The sequence below is a fragment of the Ixodes scapularis genome, unplaced genomic scaffold (genome assembly GCF_016920785.2).
Source record: "Ixodes scapularis isolate PalLabHiFi unplaced genomic scaffold, ASM1692078v2 PGA_scaffold11__112_contigs__length_91849675, whole genome shotgun sequence".
NCBI classification, from domain to species: Eukaryota; Metazoa; Arthropoda; class Arachnida; order Ixodida; family Ixodidae; genus Ixodes; species Ixodes scapularis.
The window spans coordinates 24435969-24447179 of NW_024609837.1; the positions used below are offsets into that span (position 1 = coordinate 24435969).

Here is an 11211-nt window from a genome sequence, read left to right on the forward strand (position 1 = left end):
TTGTACTGGATCTTTATACAACCGCGTTTGCAACCGCTTTGCGAACGGGGATCCGCTTCCAGTGTGAATGAGCGGTTAATGTTATTTTTTCTTGCTTTGTTTTTAATCGTAACGTCATTGATTACATTCAATAAGCAACAGTGTTTAGTTAAATTATTTTTACAGACGAGTCGCTGCGCGTTTTTTTTTTTTTTTTTTGCTGGATTACCAGTCACGTATCGGCATGCAGTGGCACTAACCCCGTCGTATCTTGCCTCTATTGGCGCATTACAGAACACGTCAAAAAATCTAGTTTAACCCAGAACACGTTGATTGTTGTTTTTAATCGGAAAGAGACTATCGATATCGATGTAACATCACAGACAAAGCGCTAAAATTACCGGTTTTGTTCGCGTGCTAAACTTAGCAGTGTAGATTTCTTGATAATGTCGCTTCGAAGTTTTTCTTTCAAACTTAACGAGCGAGTTTACCAGCTATATTTAAAGGAAAGTTTACCACGCCACGTGACTTGGCCACGCAACACCAGTGAACAAATATTACGTTCACAAGAATCAGGCAAAATTCGAAGCACCCTTTTTTTATTTGTTATACGTTCAAGTAAACGGTGGAAGTGCGCAAGCGAGCTCGTGATAGCTAATTATGTCAAATGTTCACTTGTCTGTCTGTTCCTTCGACCAAAGGTTTTTATTTTCCTTTTCTGCACCACAGTTTTAGGTGTTAAACGACATGGTGTATTGTCTGAATTGTCTGAATAAAATGTAAGGCTTCGAGGATCTTCAGAAAAGAGCTCTTAGAAACAAAATCGTTATTCCAGGAACTGAGGGCTGCGTTCGACGAGAGAAACTACCTTCTGACTGCGGCCGTCTCCGCAGGAATTCCAACCGCCAATGCATCCTACGACATTCCTCAACTGTCAAAGTAAGTCTTGGTTAGATGCTATATACCAGCAAGCTGCTTAGAAAACAAGTTTCGCGTTTGCCTGCGCGTGTGCAAAAACCAGATCTGCGTGTAGTGAAGCATGTGCGCATGCAGGGAAAAGAGGTCAAAAGTATTCGCCACTTCCACGGCCTAATAAAATGGCTGTCATCTGGAGTATCTATGTGGAACAACAGTACGAGGCTACGCCTGTGACGCCTACGCAATTCTAATTTTCTTAAATACGAGCGATACTGGAGTCTTGCGTTACTGTTTCGTAACAGGAGGGTGAGGAAGCCTTTTTATTTTGAGGTCTATCACACACAAATTAGGGTGCGTGACGGATGGATGGATGCATGTTAATGGCCATATCCTTTGTAATGGGCGGCAGCTTGCGCCACCTAGCCCAAGTCTAAGAAGCAAAAGATTCCTCTGGCTTTTCTAAGCCAATTTTCTCCCCCTAACTATCACAAGGCGGTGTGGCATATCACCAGGATCACCTTTAAAGGATCGGACAAGAAAAAAACTAAACAAATATCACCCCCGCCTGTTCCCCCCTTGCTTACTACGCGACCCTTACACCCCGATACCTCTATCAATGACGGTTAAAAATATTACATCCCTAAATAAAAACCACCAGTTTGAAAAACAAATTATGTTAGAGTAAAACGATACGTCACGGTTTTATGTGACGTCCCAGCGTGGCGTGCTGTCAGGGTGTCAGGTGACGTCACGCTGTGACGCGACATCATGGTGTGACGTGATCCCACGTGATACCAGAGTCACTGTTCTTCGTGACGGTTCTTCGTGACGGCTTCCTCATCAAATTCGGCTGATAAAATGTATTTAGTGTGTTAAAAGTATATTTGAATTTGTTTTCAGTATTTAAGAAAAAGCGGATTCAGAAACTGACTTCTTGGCGTTCTCTTATAGACATCTCGATCTGATATCGGTCATGGGATACGATTTCTTCGGCGCATGGCAGCGATACACCGGACACAATTCTCCGCTTAGGGCAAGGAAAAATGCAACTGAACTCGAGAAAATATTTAACATCGTAAGTATACTTCATTCTGTTCTTGGTCCAGGTACATTTGGAGGAAAAGCAGCGTACAATAGGAACGTATATCCGCAATTATTTGTTACTATTCTCCGTTTCACCACAATTTCCAGCTAAGGAGAACCTTACAAGAGCTAGCGTGGGGAGCGTGAAATGAAAGCGTGTTTTAATAATCGCCCGTGGTTAACTCAGCATACTCGTTCATGTAACGTCGGCTTCGCTCGCACTTACGGTGAAACAGAGTACAGCATCGGCTCTTTTATTACTCGAGGGTTGTGAATTGTGCTTTGCCGAATAGGGCTGCACGAGGTCGCCTCTATCAGAACAACCAATCATGCCGGACGTGTGGAATTCTGAAGATAGCTCCTGATGAGACAAGCGCCGCGGACGAATGACAGTTCCGACTCCAGGGCCGGTTTTCTGACCAACGCGGGGATCTCTCCCGGCGGTTACCCGCGAAGGGAATTTAGAGGTCACGTGACCTGCTCCGCGGGGAAAATGTACCTAGCGTTCCGGCCGATTCCGATGAATCGGCTGGAACGCTAGTCGATGAAATTATCATATGCAGAATTACGATTATGCAAAACGAAGCGGACGCCAAATCGAGCCACAGTCTTCTAAACACGCGACCCCCTGTCAGTGTCGCTACGTCCTCCTTTTGTGTTTTTTTTTTCTTTTTTTTTATGGAGGGGGGGGGGGGGGGGGGGTTGTCGTTTTAAAAATTTTTACAACTGGCAAAGTCTTTTCGAAGCATCTCATTTCACGTTTGCCTTGTGTGATCGGTGGGGCTAGCGACGCGGGTGTTTCGCTGCCGGCCAACTCTTTTCGACGGCTCGGTTCACTCACTTTTTTCAATCCTAAATAAAACTTCGCTTTAACAAGAATGCAAACGTGCATTACAAGTTGTATTTCGGACTATCAATCAAATCCTCTTACCTAAAATTGCCGCGTTTTCATGAGCTTTTTTCGTTTTTCTTGCCTTGTTTTTGATGCGACGACACGAAGAATGCACAGACGCATAGATCGAGTTGAGGAAGCGTCGTACGCGGTGACTAATAACTAGCGTTCCTCGTTTTCGGTTAAAACCGCTAGAACCCGAAAACTGTGACTTTCGAATGCGATTCCGCCCTCGTCAAAATGACATTTCCATGTGCAGGAGGCCGCCATCGAGTTCTGGATGTCCCACGGGGCCGACACGAACAAGCTGGTTTTGGGGCTGCCCTTGTACGGCCGAACCTTCACGCTGGCTGACCCCGCAGACTCGGGTTTCGAGGCTCTGACCGTAGGACCCGGTCATCCCGGCACTTTCACCAACGCACCTGGCTTCGTGGGATACAACGAGGTAGCCAAACAACATGCCGACGTCATCCGGAGTGCGCGCCGGCCTTAGAGCTCACAAAACCGAAATTAGTTTTTTTATGCTTTATTTTGTTTGTTTGTTTTTGCCGTTAAAATAAATAACACGTTGTCGAACGCTCATTCTCCGCTCAAATGTAGTGCTAGCGGTACGAACCGGATGCCAAAGTTTCAAGACTAACAGCGGTCTTATTGAAAAGTAATGCAAGTTTTTTAAGTAGAAATTTGGGCTAGTTGGTTCATGATCAGTATTTACAGCGCCAAAAAACGACAGGACAAAGACGAGAGTAAACAGGTGCGCCTCGTCCTGTTTACTCTCGTCTTTGTCCTGTCGTTTTTTGGCGCTGTAAATACTGGTGCAAGTTTTTTTATTGTTTTTTTTTTTTTTTTTGCTGGTGAGAGTTTAGTTAGCAATATTTTCACACCATCAAATTATCGTAACTTGTCGGGAACAAGCTGTGCTGCCCCCAGACTTCCCCATTGGCCAGTAGGGTCAGTCAACCTCTTAGATAAACTACAAAAACTTCAACTTTGCAAAAAGAAAAGTATTATGACATGCCATTTGGGTTACTAGTTCAGACATGTCCACTAACGCGTCTCACCGATTCCGAGACAAATCAGCGACCAGCAAAATATCCCCGCCTTAAATACCAGCAATATTACAGCGTCACACCTTTCTTCTGCGGCAAAAAGGTGCCAGAAAACATCTTTATACTGAAGCTGACAATCCAAGAACAAACGAGCGCTATTCTCAAACCGCGGTACCGCCATCGCTGAAAATTGCGAAGGCTTTTCTCACTCGAGTGAACAATTCAAATACTTCGGCTACATCGCTGTAGCGGAAGCTAGAACCCGAGCGCGTTTCTGAAACAGTCATTTTACGTTCATTCCGATTCTGTGCAGCTTCTATTTAGCGGCGTCTTAAATATCTCTTCAATTTATCCAAATGACGCTTGACTAGGTCGTAGGTGCAAGGCATCAGAAACATGATATTGTAGACACGTTCACCCGGCTAGCGGTAAGCGTGGCATTCAAAGCGTAGCTAACACACCGCGTGCTTCCACAGATATGTACTCAGCTGAAGTCCGGTGATTGGAATGTGACAAGAGATCCTGACGTCATTGCTCCAGTGGCTACCAAGGACAAAGAATGGATAGGCTTCGACGACGCCGAAAGCCTAACTAAAAAGGTAAGCCCCCTCGAGTGGTTTCTTTATTCGCTGCTCTTACTAGCCTTTTTTTAGCGCAGGATGCTAACAACGACTCCAGCCAACTCTCAAATTCAATACTGCAGGCAGGACTCCTGTGTCGTATTGACATTTTGGGCATTCGTAATTTCGGCGGTCGGCATTACATCAGGGGATGTTGGAACTCAGAAAACTATTTCCCAAATGTCAACAAGACTGAAAGTACGCAAACAGTTATAAAATATCGAGGGACACTCTGCTTTAGAAGCCTCCTAAACACCTAAGCAAGATTCTGGAAGAGGAAAGAGTAAGGTGAAAGCCAGAGCAGTGACGCCAAAAAGTTTATGAAGACACGGAAATCCTGATGATACACACAAAACTCTTTTACACCCCAAAGGGACTAAACGAGCTTGTCCATGTGCCAAAAAATAAGGGTGTACCGCAAACTTCTCTAAGCAGCAGTCGTACTGCTCATGCATCTCAAAACCAAAACAAAAAACACCGAGATGCATTGCCAATATGGCCAGAGTTTTAGTGTTAGAGAAACACCCTCTGGGTGCTGCTGAACGCCCTACAAAAAAAGGACGCTGGCGATTTTATCAGCGTCCTCGGGATATCCTAGAAATGTAAAAGCAACACGCGCTTCTCGCAGTTCCCCCGTCCGCAAAACGAACAAGTACCAGGGCAAAGAACTAACATAAGATCGGAATTAAGACGTTATTGACTGTTCCCCCCCCCCCCTTGGTATATTCCACAACATAAAGGTACTCATTCGCATGTGACCACATCAGCAATTACGAAGGTTATACAAGCGCGTTGCCTTGTTCTAGTCGATATTTCATGTACAGCATGATATATCTTATATATCTGAATCAGAGGTCGCCTAACCCCGGCTCGCGGGCGAAATCCGGCCCGCCGAGGTCATCCAATCGGCGCGTGGCTGCCCGTCGTCCTTCTAATTTTGTCCAGCTTGCGGTCCGCTTCCAGCGAACCCGCGGCTTCCGTAGCGCAAAAATTAGCCCGTGCAAGAAAACCACGGCGTAACGCGCACCAACCACGCAAACGAAAATAAAGAAGAAAAAACGGACATTGCACGTTCCATCCTCTCATTATATAATTCATTAGACACTGCCATCACCAGAACCATTAATCTCAGTCCCCTTTGTTCATATCTGGGTAACTAAATATCATAAAATTCCATTTCGTTCCCATCTATGTTGAGCTTAGTGCCCTTTACCGTATATCTATCGCATATTGTCAGTATTGCTTATATTATTCTTTTTAGTCTTGTACTATGTGTAAACATGCCAAAGATCCAACTTTGACTTATGCGTGGTGACTTTTCTATGTCCCCAGTATTTGCTAATGTCTTAATTAGCTAGGTATTAGTTTTCAAAAGTATACGTATTCATTCCGCCTTAAATTATTCTTTTTTCTCTCTAATTTTCAATTTCGGTATCTATATGCTTATCAAGGAATATTTATTTATACTTTTTCTCATTTATTTTAGCTTAATTATCTTCCGAGCCTCAAAATAGCGACAGATCCCAGATCCCGGCCCTTTAGCCAAGCAGTTTGGAGACTCCGCATCTAAATTGGAGGACGGTATCTCTAAATAAACTGCGCTAGTGCAGGCAATAATTATTTGACATAATTTCTAAACAACGCCTGCTAAAGCTGTTTGAAGCGTACGTCTGGTCATTTTGCCCACACTGAACCTCAGTACCCTTCCTGTACCCGTTTCATAACCTTCAAAAATGAAGAGTACTTCATGCAACAGCATCCTATTTCACAATTGAAAATGGTGCCTTGCTCGAAATAAGGGAGCTGGAAAGGTGTAGCCATTTCTGAGAAACCCTATTTATAACCTTAAGGGTTCTCAACTTTAGGTCGTAGCAGTAGATCATTACTTAACATTCCAGTTTGAACTTCACACCCCTAATCGATTCAGTGCTAAAAATGTGCCGCTCACTTCAAAGCTAAAACTACGAGATAACCATCAACTACGGTACTGCAAGCTCTAATCGCAGTTAACGTTTAGTTTGCCACAACGCTCGAAAAACCAAAAAATTGAGCATTGCATTTTCCTCTCATCGCAAACCATCAAATGCAGTACAGTCACATGGACAGAAATGCCCGCGAGGTGTTACTAGTTCCTGAAACGGTCAAATACGCACCCGTCCTAACTTCGAGGTAAATCGCTTCGCCAAGAGTTATTATCGTGTCACTTGAAGAAACTATGTTTCTGAAAGAAAGTTATATTTTACAATTGTACTTTTCATCCTTCTGTGGTCTCATTACTGCCGCTCGGCTTTGTGTTGAAAAGGTTATAGTCCGTTCTACGTTTAGTCCTACCGCAGTCAACGATACCGATACGGTGGAACCATTTAAACAGCGCCAAAAGTGCTTTGGCGCTTGTCGCCTTTGTGCTTTTGCTATCACCGCCTAGACAAATCAGGGACAAGGGATATGTGTTGCGATCCTGCGCTATGGCTCCACTGGGCCGTAGCGTTGACTGCAGAGTATGGCGATTGGCAATGCGCATTGCAGCAGACCTTCCTACCAACTTCCGCCGGGATAAAACGTGGATATCAAGCCATGTCTCAATATTTTCTATCAGGTTGAGTTCGCAATGTCCAAGAACCTGACAGGAATCATGGTCTGGTCCATCGAAACCGATGACTTCAGAGGAACGTGCACAGGCACAGCGAATCCGCTCCTGAGCGCCATCAACAAAGCCCTGCAGCTTCCACAGGCCGAACGTCTTCCGACTCCCCCGACCCCGACGTCCACGTCTACTGTCCGGCGGGCACCCGAACAGAAAAATCCGGAAATCCCTAAGTTCATGGTCTCCATACCAGAAGCAGAAAAGACAGGGACCACCCAACCCCATACGACGCAAGAAGACAAAGAACAGTGAGTACAACTTGACACCTACCGACCCCACAAACAGGATTAGTTTTAGTGGCATGTTTAATTCTTCATTTCATTGGGAGCTTTGACCAAGCTTTCCGAGTTTCGTTGGAAATCAAGAAGTCTCAGGTGCAGTTCTGCAAAGCTCCTCCTGAAAGACCCTTCAAAAAACTATTTTCGGCGACATCTTATAGCCCCTTCCCCTGGCAAATGCCGAGCGCTCCGCGCTAGCGGTCGTCGAGCGGTCGGCCTCCGTGAGCGATCGGTCACGTGATCCATCCCAGTGGCACGCGCTGCGGAGCAAATCGAGCTTAACGCTCCCAGCGCCACCGCTTCCAGAGCGTCTGCTCTCGCTTTTGAATAGTTGCGGTTTCCACAGCTATCTTGCTGAAAGCATGAAGTTCTGATCGGAACTTTATGCTTTGACAACAAATTGATTGTTTACTACTTGATTAACGGTGACCCCGACGTTAAGACGCAATTTATTTTTCCTTACAGTTATATAAGCTCGATGAAGACAACTAGAAATAGTTGTACGAGCCGTAGGATGCTATCAAGCAACACCAAACACGTATGCCGTAAAGCGACCGTCATCTCCGAAGGCGACTTCCATTCGCGGGGTATTTGGCGTGTTGTATTCTAATTATTCTAAATACATTACAGAGACCACTAGACGAACAAACGACATACCTATAGCTCTTCATCCGAATAGGCGCGCACAACGCCTTCGACATAACGTGGTATCTTGGGCCTCTTCGCTGGCCAGCCAAACGACTCGGCAAACTCTTCGCCGAAAACGGCTGCCTCGTCGTCACTCGAGCCGAAGCTAAGCTGGTATCTTGGTCTCTGTCACTGCGTTTTATTAGACCTCCTGAAATTAACTGCAACGATGTCATCGCCGCAGTATGCTCGGGCGAGTCGGTCATAAGGGAACGAAAACAACCACACCAAGAAAGCCCAACAAGCAATCGAAACAAAAAAGCCGCGAAATTCCTTTACTCCCCGCGGGAATGTCGATAATGAAACTGAAACGTTGCGAGATACGACTACAGATCGTACTCCTCCGAAAAAGGCTGCGCGGAGAACTACTCCGGACCGCTCGACGCGCTCCGCCACTTTTCCACGGAGCGGTTGGAGCCGCTCGGCGAGCGCCCCACTGGCTCCAGATCTACAAGCGGCACACGGAGATATTGCTCTTAGTGCCACTAAATAAGCCACGCTTCAGAGTAACGACACTTGGCCATATTGTGTCTTAAAAGCATGGTTGCCAGTTATCTGCCGCTATATCTGAAATCCCAGGAAACGCTTTTCTGTCCTCTACAAATGTTTAAACAGTTCGCGACAGAGCAAATCGACATTACACGAGCTTCCTAACAGCGAATCTAGTGCTGAGGAAGTCGCACTTTTAAATCACGGCGACCGGCAGTTGCGTCTGCTCTGCATACGAGCCAAAATGGCGGCGCCCACAACAATGTTGGGGAACAGAGTGCCGATACTCTAAGCGCAGCTCATTTAGTGGCTCTAATTGCTCTCATCTCGCGAGGGAAACAAGAATCCGCTCGGCGAGCGCGCGCCGAGCGCTCGCTATTTGCCAGGGGAAACGGAACTGTCTTCTGACGGGCAGAAAACCAGTTCCTAGTTTCCTTCTCTCCGTTCCCTCCCCCACTTTTTTTCTCTCCTCCTCTGCACGCAGGAGCGGGTCTCTGAACTGCTCACCACAGAAGGGAGGAGTGTCCCCCTCTTTCTCAAATGGAAGGGAGGAATTAAGTGAGCATTTGCTCCTTTCTGCTAGGTGGTCGGCCATTAAGAAATGCGATGCGTGGCTTCTTGCTTGTCCTTCGTTCTTTTCTTTTATTATCGCCTGACTCCGCATTCTTATTGAATGAGGAACAATAAAAAGAGGCTCGGTGCTTGCCATTCTTTGGGTTTCTTAAGCTATAAGGGCCACAGTAGAGATACCCAAGCTGTCATGCCGTATCCATGTGATTCTGCCATTCACAGGTTAAGTGAGACATAATAGAAATACTTTTTTGCGTTGCAACGTTTTCCGAATACAGCGCCCATTCGCGTGTCCTAGACTTACAAAATACCAGCACTCACGTTCGTCGTTCCTTCGATTTGTGACATGAATCTTTGCACACATGGATTTTTTCCACATAAGAACGGCAGCAAGCGGTGGGTGGTTTTAACTGTATTAGAGGATAAAATTTACGGTATTAGGACCGATTACCACACTCCACAATGTAAGGTATGTATGTCTTACACAGTTACACCGTGCCACAGACAAAGTACGGTGAATGCCGTGCAAGGCAATCGAAAAGTACAAAAAAAGTGAAAGCCGTTTACAAATCCCTGTAACGCCGAATTGGAGCGCAGCTCTTGAGGAGGAGGAGTGAAGGGTACTGAGGGGAGGGTAGACCCCTCCTCCTCCCCTCATTCTTTAATATGCTCCGGGGGGGCGGTCACGTGACCTCGGGGGGGGGGGGGGTGTCACGTGACTTCGGGGAGGGGGGTCACGTGACCTCGGGGGGTCACGTGGGGGTCACCTTGGGGTCACGTGACCTTGAGATGACCTTGGGAGGGGTCACGTGACCTTGGGGAGGAGAGCACGTGACCTCGGGGGTCACGTGACCTCAGAGGGGTCACGTGACTTGGGGGTCACGTGACCTTCAAAGGGTCACGTGGGGTCTTGGGGTCACGTGACCTTGAGATGACCTTGGGAGGGGTCACGTGACCTCGAGGGGTCACGTGACCTTGAGATGACCTTGGGAGGGGTCACGTGACCTGGAGGGGTCACGTGACCTTGGGGGTCACGTGACCTTGGGATGACCTTGGTTACGCCGACGGCGACGCCGACGGCGACGGCGACGGCGACGCCGCTCAAGCCGGGAACGGGCCCCTAAGAGCTGCGCTCTAAAATATCCCCGTGCGTCTCAGCCAGTGGTGAAAGGTGTAAACATAATTGTTTGTCTTGATGCGAAAAAACATACGGTAATCAGTCGATAGAAATATGACATCGAGCGAATCTCCTCCCCTTCCCTCGTACCCGCACACACACACATGAGCATAAACACACACACACAGGCGCACACATCCATCCACACACAAACACACACCTGTCGTCCGCCGGTTCTTTTGATGTTGCTGTCCCTGTTAATCGCTTTTTGTTTCTAATCTTCGTTTCAGATCAAGCACTGAGGATCTACCGTGCACCGAAACCGGTTGGTTTGCACATCCGCGCGATCCCCGCAAGTTTTACGCCTGCATCGGAGAAAACGGCGTCTTCAAGACCGACGTGAAAAAATGCTTTCAAGGCACTGTATACAATCCAACAATCGGCGTGTGCGTCCACGAGTTCTTGTGAAAATGTATCGCCAACTCATTCCGGCTTTCAGATAGTGTGTAAATAAAACCCATTTCTTCGAATATGTTGTCTCATGGCAGTCGAGACGGTGCAAAAGTCAACACCGAAACCAAGCTACCCGGTTTCAGTGTTAAAAACACTTGAACCACTAAATGAGCTTAGCTAAGAACCGCGGCATTTAATCTTCTATTATCTTGTAGGCGCCGCCATTACACTGCTTAGTGCAGAGCGGGCGGTGTAGGCGGCCGTTTCAGATGTCGGTCGAGCAACAGTAATGGTCGCCATTTCCCGGTATTTTACGTTGGTCATTTTAGACCTAGGCTAGGTGGGGCAAGCTACCGCCTGTTACAAAGGCCACTAACATCCATGCATCCATACATCCTGGCACGAAGATATGTGATTGGATCCGAGTCGTCG

General features: G+C 46.8%; 1 protein-coding gene across 1 annotated transcript in view; it reads left to right on the forward strand.

The window, feature by feature from the left end:
• The window catches only part of LOC120847768 (chitinase-3-like protein 1), a 28783-nt gene extending 17927 nt beyond the window's left edge, over positions 1-10856 (forward strand). The window contains exons 5-10 of the mRNA XM_040219641.3: positions 815-918; positions 1849-1972; positions 3132-3317; positions 4398-4520; positions 7138-7433; positions 10617-10856. Coding sequence (XP_040075575.2) covers positions 815-918; positions 1849-1972; positions 3132-3317; positions 4398-4520; positions 7138-7433; positions 10617-10794 — 1011 coding nt within the window. The 3' untranslated portion in view covers positions 10795-10856. The remainder of the gene's footprint in view (positions 1-814; positions 919-1848; positions 1973-3131; positions 3318-4397; positions 4521-7137; positions 7434-10616) is intronic.
• The last annotated feature ends 355 nt before the right edge of the window (positions 10857-11211 follow it).